Raw genomic sequence first — 16,045 nt, 5'->3', positions numbered from 1 at the left:
TCTCTGACAAACATAGAGCGCCACTTCCTGAACCATTTTCCGCATATTATGACTTCAAGTCGTGCTCTTCTTCAGGATTGACTCGGTTGGTTATTGAAATTGTACTGTGTGACTCCCAAAAAAAAAAAAAAAAAAAAAAAATTAAATTTCGAAACATAAATTTTCGCTGCGAGCAGGGTTCGAACCTGCGCGGGGAAACCCCATTGGATTTCAAGTCCAACGCCTTAACCACTCGGCCATCACAGCATCTGATAAAACAGCCGGTGTGATGACGTAGTTAACACTGAAAAATTATTTAAATGACTAAAATATTTCTTGAAATGTTGTCGTTGGATTTACGGCCACCAGAGAAAGAGCACACACAGAAGCTGTACCTATGCGTTATAGTTATTTGGACTATAGCCTATTCTGATTTACTTAATTACATACTGTCACTAAACACACATCCATGCGTATGAACAACTGGGATTATCACATTATAAAGACACAATAAGTGCAACGTTAGAACTCTTTTAGGGCTTGTCTTTATTTTTTTTTTTTTGAACAAAGCATGGGGCACAAACTATTTAACAGGGTGGTGTGTCAGATTCCTCAGATTCCTTCCATTACCTGGGGAGTGTCATCAGAAGTTACCTGGTACTTCCTTCTTAATGAGACCATTAGTTGTGCTGTGTCTGGGTAGCGATGGTTTACAGCCGTGATTCTTAAGCAGCGGCCCATTTGTTGGCCGCGAGCGCCACCTAATGGGCCGCAAAAAAAATCAGGTCTGCATCTGTGGGCCGCAATGCAGCTTCCCTCCGCTTGGTGGCAGTGAGGCGACAGCCAGTTGTTTAACACGCTGCGATAAGCGACTGTTGCGAAAAGGTCAGTAATGGAGATTTTTTTTTTTTTAAAGAAAACATGAAAATGATAGTGATGACAATCTCCAAAGGCCAAATTTACACGCGATAAATACGTCACCAATCAGACAACGTCCATGAACGAAACAACTTTACTCATCTTTAATTATAAAATATTTATATTGCACATCTAAAATATATATATATATACATTTTAATGTCTTATTTAAGGTAATGCGGTGTGTGTTGAGTGGTGGGGCGGTGCCCTAGCGCCCTCTATTGGCCGCCACTGTATTTAATTGGTCGGGTTTACGTGACCTGGAGATGGCTTTGCGCGCGACAGTTTGGGTAATGTCGTTTGTATGCGCTGGAACCACACACTACTTGTTCAAGGACTTATTCAACAGCGGTGAACTCCTTTCACATCGAAAATCCCGGTCTTTCACATCGTCAGAAGTCCCGGGTCAGACCTCCCACTCCCGAGAGCTGCACGTCTGTTTTTCCCCTCTTATATGTTCTCGCGATAACGTCATCATTATACATTTAAGCACGGTACATTGCAGACCAACAAGGGGGGACATGGTGTATTTATTTAAGGCTTTCAGTTTGTTGATGACCTGAAGAATGGACCGGTCAAACCCCCGCTCTTTCAAAATGCTGCTGATATTAGAATAAATCACTGTGTTCTGAACTGTGCCCGATATTTGCCACCGTATCTCCTCTTCTCCTCGGATGCATTTAGCAGATCTCATGGTCTTGCCGGTGGCCGTGATATGTGATCATTAAAAAAGTGTGGGATATCGCTGTACAAACACAGTCGCTCATGCATTCCCCTATTAGTGCAATTTCCCAAACATGACATAGGGATTCACCGATGCGCTTCCAATAATGAACGTGTAACAATACATTTGATTTGTTTGGTTTAAAAAAAAAATGCGCTTCAGGGATCGATCTTTATGGGAGTAGACCAAAACTTTTGCGCTGTTTTTGAGCTGAAGCTCCCTCCCGCATTGAGAGCTGCATGCCTGTTTCTTTCTCCCTCATATGTCATCGGGTACATCGCAGGTAAACAATGGACAGCCTTGTTTTAACGCTTTTAGTTTGTTGATGACCTGAAGAATGGACCGGTTAAACCCAGGCTCTTTCAAAGGACTGCTGATATTAGAATAAATCACTGTGTCCCGCACAGAGCTCGATATCTGCCGCCAAATCTCCTCTTTTCCTGGATGCAGGGTGCTGCCATGATCGTTAAAAACGTGTGGGAGATTGCTATACAAGCTGTATATAAACACAGTCGCCGTTCGCCCATGCGCTTCCATTAACGATCAGGTAACAACACATTTGATTTGTTTGATTGAAAAAATGAACAAAGATCTCTGCCCATCAGAGATCGGTCTTTATGGGAGTAGACCAACACTTGTTTTTGAGCTCAAGCTTGTACAATGATACAGTCTGTCAGGCCGTCGAGTCGAAATGTAACAGGCAGAGCGAAAACCCGGGTCGACGCGACATTCCTGTTCACATCGAAGCCGCTTTGAACCGAGCCGATTAAATCTCGGGTCGGTTGCCCAGTCATTGACCCTTTCACATCGAGCGAAAAACCCGGATCGACCCACGTCGGTGTCTTCACACACATATCGGCATATTGGAGTTAATGGTGGCTCACTTGATGCCTTACCGCCAACTACTGGGCTGAAGTGCGGAGCAGAAGTTTGTCAGCAACAAAAAAATATTTAATCATTTTTAAGAAATCTGCAAATTTACCGGTCGCACGTGCTCGAGTAGATGGAAAAGTTACTCGTACTGTCTCAAATTTTAGGGGCAAAATACAAGCATTTAGGGGCAGTCTGGAGTCCTGTATTTACAGTTCATTTATTTAATTTGAAACTTTTATTTTGAATATTTATTTTTATTTCCACAAATGTTTTATCAAAAATTCTCTTCAGTTTTTTTGAACTTGTATCAAACTCTAAGGCCATGAGCCTTTATGCTTGTTCTTAATTTGTTAGAATTGCTAGCCTTAGTGTTGTATGTGCAGGTTTACATACACAGTATAAATGTTTATTTCATAATTTACTTCACTTGATTTAGATATTGGTTACAAATCAAACCAAGACTCAGATCAATTCAAATGAAAGTGTTTATGTTTGAACTTTGTACTGGGAAAATTGGGCCCAGCAGTCAAAAAGGTTAAAAAACCCTGGTTTACAGCTAACGGCTCTATTCAGCTACTACTATATTAGTACCATGTTACGTCAGGAAGAGAAGTAACGATCCATCATGACTTTAACGTCAGTCAGTGCAGAACATTTCATCAAATGTCTTCTGTGATTAAAGGATCTCTAATGACGACAGCCACAGGAAATTAAGAGTTCCTTCTGCCCATCAATACATTTCAGCTGGACATCCAGACTCTGTGAGGCTGTCTGAGATGGAAAGATGGAACGTAACCCAGTTCAGGTGGTTGGAGTTGAGCCCAGAGTCAATATGAGGGCCTCCTTCCACCCCCCAAAGATTTAGATCAGTTTACCGATCACTACACAAATCAGTGCTCGTCGTTTCACTGTTGATGTCTTCAGTTTGATTCTACACTGTAGAAATTACAACTTCAGAATAAATCCAAACATTTGACAGCTGATATTTATATGAATTATAGCTACCTTTATATCTGACCATCTTCACTTTTCCATCATTACTTCCAGAGGCTTTTATTTTCTAAACTTCCTGCAAAAAGTAGCCGGCTGTCAGACTGAAGAAGCAGCAGCAGATGTTCAGTACAATATAGACTTTATTAGTTCACTAAAGTTGAATATGAAATAAAAAGCAGATTGGCTTTAAATGATTCACAATTCAGAAATAATCGAGTTGCCATCATGTCAACACAGAAAAAGTCCCTACAGCTGCCGCGCCTCTACAAAATAAAAGCCCTCCAGAGCAGGAGCCGCTTCCCTTTCAGCCCCCCGGTGAGTGTAAATGTTTTCAGGCGTCTGATTGTTGCTGAAAGGGAAGAGGTCCGGTTGTGGAGCAGAGGCGACACAGAGCGTGCTCTAAGCTTCGCGTCAGCTGTGATTTTCACACCAACTTCAAACTCAGCATCCGACAGAAACTTGTCTGGCAGCGACTCGCCGAGCTGCCGCCGCCAAACGAGCCATGAAGAGTTAAAAAAAAAAAAAAGGAAAAAAAAAAAGAAAAAGGAAAAAAAAAAAATCATGGTTCTTTGTGGCGTCGAGTAAACAAACCAACAGTTCAGCTTCCAGTCAGCAGAGTCCCAAACGTTTCAGTCCAACAAGAGCAAAACCACCAGAACTGCTCGGGGAATGTTTCATATCATTTTATTGTTTTCACTTTGTATTCATTATAGCAATGGAAAAATATAACCTCATACAAACGTCTTCAATTCTCTGAAATCTTTTTAAACAAGCAAAAACGGTGAGTGACCCTTTCCCAAACCAAAAAACCGAAGCAGCTCGCGGCGCTCGCTTTCAGGGCCCAGCTTCGTCTGATCTTCCGTTTGGCACTCGCTCCTCAGGATTCTTTTTACTTTGTAGGAATTTAGTGCTGCTGTTTGGATAAGAGCATAACGCTGAAGACGGAGCGGCGGAGGAGTCTGTCCGTCCGTCCGTCACGTCTCCTTCGCTGTTTTAGTGCTCAGAAGAAGAAGAAAAATAAGAGCAACGAAAATCTAAAGTTTTTTTCCACAGAAGAAGTCCACACAGTCCGCTCACTTCATCTCATTCACTAAAGTCTTTTTGTTTTCTTGTCGAGTTTTTAATCCGTTTCCCCTCCTCCCCCCACGTCTCCCAGGAAAGGGAGGGCGGCGGCGGGTCTGTGACGTCATTGCGATGTCGTAGGAGAGCCCAGCTATAACAGCGAGAGAGGTGGATTCCGGGAGGAGGAGGAGGGGGAGGGCTCGAGGGAGAGGCTTGCTTCTTTAAAGGGGGGGAGGAAGGGGGTTCAGGGGGGGGAGTCAGAGTCCAGTCCACAGGCAGTCCAGGAGGAGGGGGGGAGGAGGAAGGGGGGAGTCGTCGCCTGCTGGAACTGAAGGTGGTGATGTCATCATCTCTCGCTCGCTCACACGTCTCTCTCTCTCTCTCTCTCTCACACACAGACACTCATCTCACTTCCTCTCATTTCTTCTTCTGCTCCGACCGAACGATCGCCACAAAGACAAGAGTTCATTCCAGTGGGGCGATTTGTCCTCATTGTTCACTGATGTCGATCTCTCTAATCTCACTCTCTCTTTTCCCCGACCGTCAGCAATCTAGGAAGGACAGGAGGACAGAAGCAGATGGTGAGCAGGACAAGATTTGACTTTTTTTGGGGTCGTTCGTCCGTCAGCGACTCCTCGCTGATGTCGGACGTGCGCGCGTGTCTCTCACCAGGCCTGACTCTTGAGCTTGCGCAGCTCCTTGGTGGCCCAGGTGGCCAGCGTCTTGGTCTTGTTGGTTTTGGAGCGCCGGCCCTCCGTCAGCAGGTCGTTGATGAGCGGACGAACCTCCACCATCTTCATCACGTCTTTACCGAACGCCGTGCACAGGTCGCTGAGGAGACACACGACGGAAAACGAGTGGTTATTGGCTGAGCTTTGCTCCAAACCAGATGAACTGACTGATGTGACAGCTTCTAAATGACAAACGTGTGGCCCGTGGGATAAAAGTGGCCCGTTACCGCGAGTGGTTTGTTTTCACCCAAACGGGGGCGTGGCCCAACTTGTTACCGTCGTCTATGCTGCAGTTTGTTAAGTGTAAACACTTTCACGATGTACATTTTTTGACTAAAACAATGGGAAACATTAAAAAGTTGTTGTTATTTATAGGTTAACAGGCCAATGTGAAACTGGTCTGACCCAGTTGGGATCAAACTGGGCTGTATGTGGCGCTGGAACTAAAAGGAGTCACTGATCAGCAAAAGACGGAAACAAGTGAACAAATATCAACAGACTAAAACGGATTCATCTTCCATCAATCAGCTTCCACAGGCTGCGTTGGTCTCAGAGGTTGTGGTTTGTTATAATCACACGGTCAGTGTGGTGCATGATTTCTCTTCACAGACCAAACGCAGATAAGTAACGATCATCAACGCTCTGATTGAATCTTACCATCATACTCTCTGATCTGTGACTCAAGTTGTAAAGTGTTAAAGTGGATCTGATGGTAGAACTTGACATTTTAATTTTCAGTCTCAACTGGGGCTGTACAATTAATCAAATTTTAAACGACAACTCTGGCCGCTACGATCAAATAACTGATCATCGGTGATATTTACATTTAAAACGTGGGCTCTGCTGCACCTAATCAAGCACTTTCTCAAGCAGTAGTCGGCCCACCACCAGGGGGCGCACGTGTTAGGCTTCACTGACATGAAACAAGAACGAGGTGTGCAGCAGAGTTGTGTTTACCCCGCAGGGTAAAAGTACAGATGTTTTCCCCAACATGATTAATAACCAGCCCTGTTCTCACTCTCAACTCAATCACGTCCCCGTCCTTAACCCGTCCTTAACCCGTCCTTAACCCGTCCTTAACCCGTCCTTAACCCGTCCTTACCCGATGAGGCCGGCGGCGTTTGCCACCACTCCGTCAGAATGATCTTCATCCTCAGCTATGTGATGGATGAAGGAGAGGATGAACTCCACCCGAGGCTGAACCAGCATCACATCGGCTGCTCGAGGAGGAGGAGGAGGAGGAGGAGAAAGAGGCAGGTGAGAATAAAAGAGATGTTTCAAACATATTTATCTTTACAGAATAAATGAGTCGGTTTTGTTCGTTTGTTGGGTCCTGCAAAACCAGGAAGCCTTTTTTAATGAGCGGCCGAAGCCTGAAGCTTCCTGGGTGAAAAAGACCCGAGTTTCTCTGCGACGTCGTAAAATCCTCCTGACTCACTTCAGGCAGGAGGAGGAACCGACGTCACGTGGTCTTGTTTTATGTCGTTCTTTATGTCCCGGCTGTTAAATATTGACAGCAGGCGTGTCCGGTGTGTGTGTGTGTGTGTGTGTGTGTGTGGTCTTACGGTGGACGTTCTCCTGGTCCCCTTTCAGGCCCTGGATGATGCCGGTGTAGGCCTCCAGGCAGCCCTCCCTCAGCTCGTTCAGGTAGTCCACCATGTCGTAGTCGGTCTGAAACGGATGAGAGGCGACGTGAGTGCGACAGCGTCACGGTTGGAGACGATAAAACGGGGCGTGAAAGGAGGTCTCAGATAGTTGTGGTTGTTTTTTTTACATCACAGTCAGAGTGGTGCATGATTTATCATCACAGACCGAACACACAGGAACAAGAGAGGAGCCTTTACTCATCGGTTCATGAGAAGAAAGATGATGAAGTCTTCAAAGAAGCGTCAGGAACGTTGAACGTTAAATATCGTTCAGACGGAGACCTGTGTGCTCACCTTGTCCACCTGAGCCTGGGACGCCTGCTGCAGAGTGTCCAGCACGATGTCCAGGTATTTCTTGAACTCGCCTCCGATGGCCAGAGCGATGTCGCCGAACGCAGAGAGGATCTGAGGCTTGACCGACCGATGGACGTTCTCGTTCTAAACGCAGAGGCAGAGGTTTACTGACCCAGAGGAAGGTTGTCCCCTCAACGGGGACCAAGAGGAGGAAGAGTTAAAACAAGACTAATGAGACCACGAGGATGAACTTTGATCGTGAAAGAGTCAAGTGTCTCTAAGGAGGAAGGAAGGAAGGAAGGAAGGGCAAAATAAGAGACAGAGACAGAAACATGCAAAGACTTGCTCACCCCCAGGTTCTCCAGCAGCAGCTGCATGATCTCGTCACAGTAAGGCAGGATGTTGGACATCAGAGCTCTGCACAGGTCACACACCAGGCCCACAGCAGCCAGACACACCTGCAACAACGCGTCACCAACGTCAGTGTCGCTGAGCTCCGACTGAACAGATCCAGCTCTTTGTTCCTATTGTGTCGTAGAGGTCTGACATCATGTGTTCTGCCCCATCGAGGGGCGTCCAGGACACAACGTCGGGTCAGTCCCCGTTTTGGATGGTGTCCCCGAAAACGTTTGCAGTTTAAATATGTTTGAATGTGAATAAATACGTCTAAATAAATGAAACCGTGATTGTTCCCCTTCCTTCATTTTTATCCTGATAAATGTTTAATTCTCCAAACTGTAAATTTCCATCAGTGGGCTGTGATAACACGGGGCCGTGCAAACCTGTTCTACTGCTAGAGTGAGATTATTCTACAATATTTACTCATCATCACTGTAAAACAGTCCACCCTTTGTCAACCTGCTTCATTAATTCCTCTCAACCAGTAGACAATGCAACATGTGATCACACGTGGGAAAAAAAATAAAAATCTCGTCAGAAAAACAAAAATTTTCGTCATGCTGCCCTGCCCCAAAACAAAATAGTGAATGTTCACACAAATCACAATCCTACCTAGAAATAAATCAGATAATCTAATAACCTAAACACTCACATACCCAACTAAATAAACAGGAGGAGACAAGGAGGCAACAAAACGAACAGAGCTAATAAAATAAACGCGTAAAAGCTGTGACCAGTTGGGAGGAGATGAGCTGATGAGCCAATCACAAAGGAGGTCTCAGATAATCGTGGTTGTTTTTACATCACAGTCAGAGTGGTGCATGATTTATCATCACAGACCAAACACATAGAAACATTCATTTGTGTTGTGTTGTGGCTCTAGAGTCAGACCTGCCAGCGTCAGTCTCACCTGATACTCAGCGTAGTTCTTCAGTCCGATACCCAGGAAAGGCTTGAAGGCCTCCATGTATTTCTGGAAGTCGCTGCCCAGAACTGGAAGACAAAGCCACAGTAAACACTCAGCCTCCCGACAACAGCGCCACCACTGGTGGGTCCTCTCACTGCAGGTGGGCGTCGTACCTTCGACCAGCGTGGACACGGCCATGAGAGCGTCCTCCTGGACGCCTCCCGAGCCGGCGGTGCTCTGAAACATCCTCAGCAGAGACGCCATCACTACGTCTGAAATCTGCAGGGCGTCCTGGTGCTGCACCTTCCGGAGAACGTTCTGCGCACACACACACACACACACACACAGGAAATGCTCACACAAAGGGCAGCGGCGGCCTTGATCTTTCACAATAAGAGCGTGAGCGCAGCCTCACCTGCAGAGTGGCGCACAGCAGCGACTGCAGGTCGTTGAACTGGATTCTGTCCGAGGTGCTCTGGATGTGGGACTGCAGACAGGAAGTTGCATCGTTACACAGGAAGCAGCAGACAAAGACATATTTTCAAAAGAAGCGGCTACATGTGCAAAGTTAAAACTCCCATTTTCCTCTGGTGCGTTTACATTTCTGTTCAAGTGAAAACTGATCTCATTTGTTAACTTTTCTTCTCCTTTTGTGAATCGTTTTTAGCTTCTTGCGTTTCACCAAGTCTCACCTCCATCTGCAGGACCTGCTGCAGCCTCTCCATGATGACCAGCGTGGTCTTCTGGACCGCAGGGTAACAGTCCTTAGCGCTGTTCTTGACGATCTCCATCAGGGCCTCGTAGGCAGCCGAGCGCAGGTTGTTCTGGTGACCGTCGGGTCTGAGGAACACAATCCATCAACACTCTGATATGATGATATGTCGCCCGTTAAACATTCTTCAGTTGAGAGAAATTGTCTTTAGTACTTTCTCGCTTTATTCTGACAAGAGGAAGTGGTCACACCGCAGAGACAATGAGGTTCTAAACTTAGAGCCAGATCAGATGAACTGAGTTGCAGTGTTGGACAAGTTCAAAAACATTATGCATCATTTATTACCTGCTACCGTAAATTCATAGTAATTAGATTATAATATAACTATTACTGTCTTTGAACTGTTAGGTATTATAATACCTTTGCATCCAGTAGAAGCTGAGGTGGAATGGCAGAACTAAGCTAGACTGAGCTAGGCTAACGCTAGGCTAACGCTAACAACAGTAAAATATGATGCCCACAGTTATGACTCATGGTGCAACGCATATTGTGGAAGAGATACTGTATATTCAGGTGTATTTATATTTAAATCAATATTGCTACAGTTTACTACTGCATTTTGTAACCGAACACCTACAGAAAACTGGATGTTCCTTTAAATTACTTGTGCTATTTCATGAGGTACAGGGATGTAGCACTAACAGGAAGTTAACATTAGCTCAGATTTTTTTTCTCTTCTAATCTCCAATTTGTATAAAAAAACCACAAAACTTAATTAATTTGATTAATTACAGGTTTAAAATCTATTGCAACGCACGTTACTGACATTTGTACCGAGTAAAATATTACAATCATCTTTTGTAACGCCTTCACCGCGCTACAGTAACGCGTTACTCCCAACCCTGCTGAGATGTCAGTCACCTGTCCGTGGTCTCGAGCAGCTTCTGGACGATGATCTCGAAGGACGAGGACAGGCAGTAGGTGCTGGGTTCCTCCTGCTCCTCTGCAGCGTCTGTGGCTTCGTACGCGGCCTCGGCCAGAGACGAGAAGGCCTGATGGGAAGAGGAGACGCTTATCTGAGACTGAACGGGAGCTTCTTTCCGTGGCGACGCGCTCGTATCTGAACTGTACTGACGGGACCAGCCGAGCAGCGAATGTGTCCGACAGACTGGGTTGAAGGTGACGAGCGGTCGGGCAAAGCTTCGCTGCTCATATAAAGAATTATTAACTAGACGACCTAAAAATATATTTAAACAGGTGCGACCTGGACCCTCACGGTGAATAAATAGAGAAAGGCACAGTTTCAGACTTTCGGCCGAGGCTGGCGATCACACGGGATTTAAAAGTCAAAGAGTCCACCCTGTGTCCGATCTGTTTCGTCCCCGACAGCGCGGCTCAGCCCCGGACCCCACGGCTCACCCAGCAGACGTTGGAGGCCACCCTCGGCTCGGCTCCCAGACCCTCGATCAGACACTGCAGCAGGGGCGCGAGGTAAACCTCGTTGATGGCGGCTTCGGGCAGCAGCTCGCAGATCCTCCCCACCGTCCACGCCGTGGTGTCCCTCACCACCACGCTGGGGTCCTTCATCAACTCGATGAGAGTGGGCATCGCCTGCGGGACGAAACGCATCGAGATGGAGTTACCGAGCAGTGATTGTGCTACTTTACAAATACTATTTTATAAATATTCAGAATCAAACACTTTAATCAGGACAGAGAGGAATTTTTATTAGTTTAGTTTATTAGTTTCCGGTAGATCTGAGGCGGGAAGAGTTTGTCAATAAAGTTCTACTGTAATTGATGTTTTGAGGGGTGTAAACACATGTTTTATTTGATATTTCAGTTTGGAAACTAATGGTTTTGGAGATTTTAGGAAATATTTTAAAAAATCTGGCAAATATCTTTGCGTCCGTCATCATATATTTTAAACTCAAATGTGACCTAGTTTCATTTCGTCCTGCACAACCAGGCGGCGAGAGTCTTGTACCTTATCAGATTCTTTTATTCTTTTATTCTCCATAAAACTGATTGTTGTCTTTGTGTGTCGGCCGGTGACTCACCTGTGTGACGAGGGGTTTGAGCTGGCTGAGCTCCGGTCCTTCGAGGATGGATCCGAAGGCCATGACGGAGGCGTCTCTGTAGCGCCAGTCGGGGTTTTTGATGTGCTCTTTGATGAAGGGCAGCACGTGAGGAACCACGTCGTCCTCGCAGCAGGTGGCCAGCAGCATCAGACACACGCCCGCAGCCTTGCAGGGGTTCCAGTCGTCGTCGTCGTCGTTCTCGTCCTGCGGGGGGGGGGACACACGCGGTGAGAGGGATTCACGGCGACGGGAGGGAAACTCGGGTCGGAGTCCGGCGGGCGCGGGTTTACCTGTTTGGTGAGGGTCTGGGTGAGGATGGGGACCAGGTACTGCAGGGCCCCTTTGGCGTAGAACTTGCTGGTGTGCTCCGGAGGGCGTCCCTGCTCCGAGGCCTTCGTCGGAGAAGACAAAAAAAGAGTTAGTCGAGCGTGACTCAAACCGTCGGCGGGTCGACTAAAGGGCGAAGCTTCACCGACCTCCGAGGCCTCGATGGCCAGGTCCATCTCCTCGTCGCAGACGTTGGACCAGAACTCGATGCCCTGCAGAGCCACCTCGTCGATGTCGCTCTTCATCGCCTCGATGGTGATCTGAGAGAAGAGGGGGAGTCGAAACGTGAGTTTCCGTTCTGGGAGCTGTAGCTGAATATAAAACTGATTTCTCTCCCGGTTTGTTCTCACCGCAAACAGAGCAGGTCCCATGTAAGTCTCCATGTACTGATAATACAGAGACATGATCTTCACCAGGTTCTGTAAGGCCGCCACTCGCACCTGAACACACCACACAGGCAACACACAGCAGTGAGCACGGCGAGGGGTCAGAGGTCACAAAGGGAAACGCTTCAGCTTCGGCCGTGATCACACTCACCCTGGTGTCGGGACACTGCGTCGCTTCGCAGACCACCTGCATGATGAAGTGTCTCTCCGTCTGAAAACGGCACAAAACAAACACGATTCAACCTCAACGCTTTCACTTGTTGGAGGATGACGGTTACGGTGAGCTCCATTTAACTCCGGGTTTATTTAAAGAGGTCGGTGTCTCGGTACCTCCTTGTCAAAGTTGGCTTTGGTGAACTCCAGAGAGTTGAGCAGAGCGTTGGTGGCAGCCAGTTTGACGTTGTTGCTGGGCTCCTCCTTCCTCATGCCTTGGATGATGGCCGTCAGGATCTGGTTGGCGTTCTCCTGCAGCTGCTCGGGGTCCTGAAGGAAAAAACAAAAAGAAGGTTGGTTTGTTGGTTTTATTATTATTAAAAGTTACGTCCTGTGTGTTTTGGTCTCAGGTTGATTTACTGCTCATACGTCACATTCTCAGATCTTTGAATAAACTTGTGCAGGTTGCGCTCACTCACAATGTCCTGGCAGATGTACCCGATGGCCTCCAGCGTGGATTCTTTCATGTGTTCGGTGCTGGAGGGGTCGGTGACGTTGGCCACCAGCTGCGGGATCAGCTCGGGCCACTGGTTGACGGGAATCTCCGCGCAGGCGATGCCGGCGACGCACTGCGAGGCCGAGCTGGGCCGGTACGTCTCTGTGCCCAGCGTCTGTAAAACCTGGCGGACAGAGACGAGTCGCGTCACGCGGACGAACCTTCGGAGAACTCGGCGGAGGAGGATTTTTTTTTTGGGAGCCCTTACGTAATTCTTGATCTCGCGCCGAGCGTTGCCGTCGATGGCCAGCCATCTCTGCTGGTACTGCGTCTTCACGTCGGGGTCTTTGGAAGTCAGAGAGTTCTTCACCTGGAGACCAGCGGCGACTCGAGCCACCTGCGTGTTCCCTGGGTTCGCCAACACTTTGGACAACTCCACCAGGAACGTGGGCTGGTGGAGGAGGAGGAGGAGGAGGAGACGGTGAGCGAACACAGCAAGTAGCGTCCTGAAGGACTTTCACAGTCAGAGCAGGAAGCTTATGCAGACATTAAGACTGAGTCATCACACTAAATGTCCTATCATGCTCTCTGAGCCACCAGCCTCTGTGATGCCATCTCTGCAGAACTTCTCACACCCGACACACATCTGTTATAGTCTGACAAATAATGTTCAAAGAATAAAACTTCTCTGTGCTGTTTGCAGTTCCATCATTCACACTGCTCATGTACTAGAGAATAATACTGTCTCAGTTAGGATGTTTGGCTCTGACTGCAAGAAATGTGCACCAGAAATTCTGTATTTTCCGTATTGAAATCGACAAGCAGCCTGACGCCGCCTCTCCATCAGAAGGTTATGAATTACTCATGACAGGAGCCTCCCTGTTAAAATAACCGTCATGTCAAGCATTTAACCGTATGTGATCGAGGCCGCAGACTGAATGAAAAGACCGTCAATGTCACCACTTCCTGTCACCGTACAGGAGCTGGCAGATACGGGAGCTGCCATCTTGCCGTGGTGATGTCATTTCAGTAGAGAGGAAGGTGGAGACCGGCAAGTTTAAACACACTCCTCGAAACTTGATTAAGTCGTCACTGCGCTCTCATGTCAAACGGTCAGTGTGTGTGTGTGAGGTGTCTCGTTAGCCGAGGTTCCTCAAAGACTGGTTGGTGTCTTAGCTCAGTGTGGAGGGGCAGGACATTCATGTGACATCTCTGCACGTAAGTAAATCATGTCTCCTGGTCAACAAGGGAGCCGCATTTAAGGACATTTAAACTTCAGCACGATAAATAGAATCAAACAAATTATCACTGGCAGCCAAATAATTACACTTGTCACGTTTAGGGGTCGTTTAAAGACATTTAAAGACTGAAAGTGACACTTTGAGCCAATCCTTGACGGCTGCAACTCTGAAAAAGTTGTCTGATGCAACTAATCATTTTCCATTTTTTATTGATTAACCTGCTGATGATTTTCTGCAGAGCATAAGATGACGGGGAAACACCCCGAAGCCTGTCCTCAACACACAAGCTGCCATCGCAAGTCCTGTTCAGATATTCAGTTCACTGTGGAGCAACTAAAAAATGGAAAACTACAGCTTTAAATGGGGTTCCAGCTATAAAAATATATAATAATCATTCTCTTAGGATCAATTAATGATCCGATCTTAGGTGAAAGGAGTCTGGTTTGGGTCAGTTTGAATCAGATCTGCAGGATTCACCATTATCAGACGGGTGTAGCCCTCTCCACGAAGTGCTAACGCTAGCAGGCTGTGTGTTCATGAAGGGAAAGGGGGGAGGAGGGGGGGGAGAGAAGGGGGGCAGAAGAGGAGGAGGAGGAAGCAGCAGCAGCAGCAGCAGAGGAGGAGAAGCCGGGCGGGCTCCAGCTGTCCTCTCCCTGCACCTCAAACACCTCAAACACCTCCATACTGACCAGGTTCTCTATCGCCGCCTGCTCCAGAAACTGCTGCGCCGCCTCCAATTCATTCCGATCTAGAGGGAGAGAGGGGAGGTTATTTAATATAATGTTAGCTAATTAGCTGACATTATAGCTTTTTGCTAACACCGCTGTAGTAGGAAGCTTCTAGTGTGAGCCCTGATCGGGGTGGTTGGACCGGCTCGGAGGCTGCCCTACACTAAAAGACACAGACCCCCTCCGATCATCGATAATAATCTACACAAAATAAAAATAAAAAGTTTAAATTCCCGGCGAGGCACCGGCTGCGCCCGCAGAGACACGCCGAGGCTGCGACACGCGTGTTAGCCCCGAGTCCGGGTTAGCGCGCTACCTGTTAGCACGAGCAGCGAGACACGTTTCAAGCGACGCCAATAAAGTTTTTTAGACACACGGGAAACACGTCGAAACACCGTTAACTATGTGTAAAGCTGCAACGGGCATGCGATCTCAAGCGCGGGGGGCTTTTCTCTGCACCCGGCCGGTGTAAAAGTGAGGTTATCAAGGAGAGGGGGTGAGAGTGAGCGGCCGATAATTTGAATGGTGCGTGCTAATGGCTACCGGGCTGAAAGAGGGGGCTACGGGAGGCACGGGGAGGGTCGCAGCTCCAACCGGCGACATGCAGCTGTCGCGTTAACCTCCACGGGACCGAATCGACATGATTGCGAGGTGACAGTGCGCTTTAGAGGCCGGCGGTCCACGACAAAGTGGCGCTTAGCGCCCGTTAGATAGAGGATAGAGTGCTAAGTCACCAGCAGAGTCAGGCCGTGACGCCAGCTAGTTAGCATGAGGAGCTAACGAGCCATTTCCCTCCTCCCTCCTTCAAACTTTCACCGGTTAACGAAAGCGGACCCTCGCCGCGGCCACCACCCCAAAAAAACAGCCTCGGATGCAGATTGTGCGCAGCGTACAGGACCCAATATTCACCCGGAGAGACGGTTTTTTCGAGGATAGTGATGAGCTCCATTCCGTCCTCCAGCTGCCTCGATCTCTTCCGACAGTTTCGGTTGCCTCGCAGCGCCCACGGCGGATTATATTTCTTCCACGGAGCTCAGTCGGTGCCAGCCACGGGGCGGTTTCGGTCAGCGGTGAAGGAGGCAGAGGTTCCCCCGGTGCTCGCTAGGTGTTTTTCACTGGGACGGTGCGGGAAGCGTTAAGGGCAGTGGCGCAGAGTGTTGACTCGTCGCTTCTCTCGTTTTCATCCTGTGTTGTCGGGAGGGAAAGGGCCGCGCGCTTCTTCGCCGCGGAAGGATATCACGCACCGAGCGTAGGGTGACGTGCTGCCTTCAGGAACCGTCGCACATTATGCGGTGACACCTTGTATATCAGAAGTGTCAAACTCATTTTAGTTCAGGGCCACGTTCAGCCCATTTTGGTCTCAAATGGGCCTAACCAGTAACATAACAGCATAATA

At 47.9% G+C, this 16,045-nt stretch overlaps 1 protein-coding gene and 2 non-coding genes across 3 annotated transcripts; all 3 read right to left on the bottom strand.

Moving 5' to 3' along the window:
• Positions 1–164: 164 nt before the first annotated feature.
• Positions 165–246, bottom strand: trnas-uga. The gene has a single exon. It is a non-coding gene; the product is annotated as a tRNA-Ser (tRNA).
• A 3,363-nt stretch (positions 247–3,609) lies between these two features.
• kpnb1 (karyopherin (importin) beta 1) lies at positions 3,610–15,884 on the bottom strand. Its single transcript, XM_047571689.1, has 22 exons — positions 15,559–15,884; positions 14,611–14,669; positions 12,949–13,131; positions 12,664–12,864; positions 12,362–12,514; positions 12,183–12,242; positions 11,996–12,085; positions 11,795–11,905; positions 11,609–11,710; positions 11,298–11,522; positions 10,658–10,849; positions 10,160–10,290; positions 9,219–9,366; positions 8,942–9,013; positions 8,700–8,844; positions 8,530–8,612; positions 7,571–7,678; positions 7,221–7,364; positions 6,846–6,951; positions 6,383–6,497; positions 5,219–5,380; positions 3,610–5,100 (listed from the first exon to the last, which is right to left on the bottom strand). Coding segments are annotated over exons 1-22 (2,631 nt in total). The 5' UTR covers positions 15,599–15,884; the 3' UTR covers positions 3,610–5,099.
• Positions 6,602–6,745, bottom strand: LOC124998533. Its single transcript, XR_007111073.1, has one exon. It is a non-coding gene; the product is annotated as a small nucleolar RNA SNORA79 (small nucleolar RNA).
• Positions 15,885–16,045: the final 161 nt, after the last annotated feature.

The sequence above is a fragment of the Mugil cephalus genome, chromosome 20 (genome assembly GCF_022458985.1).
Source record: "Mugil cephalus isolate CIBA_MC_2020 chromosome 20, CIBA_Mcephalus_1.1, whole genome shotgun sequence".
NCBI lineage: Eukaryota > Metazoa > Chordata > Actinopteri > Mugiliformes > Mugilidae > Mugil > Mugil cephalus.
Note: the sequence above shows the minus strand (reverse complement) of the source record. Positions and strands in the feature narration are given on the sequence as shown.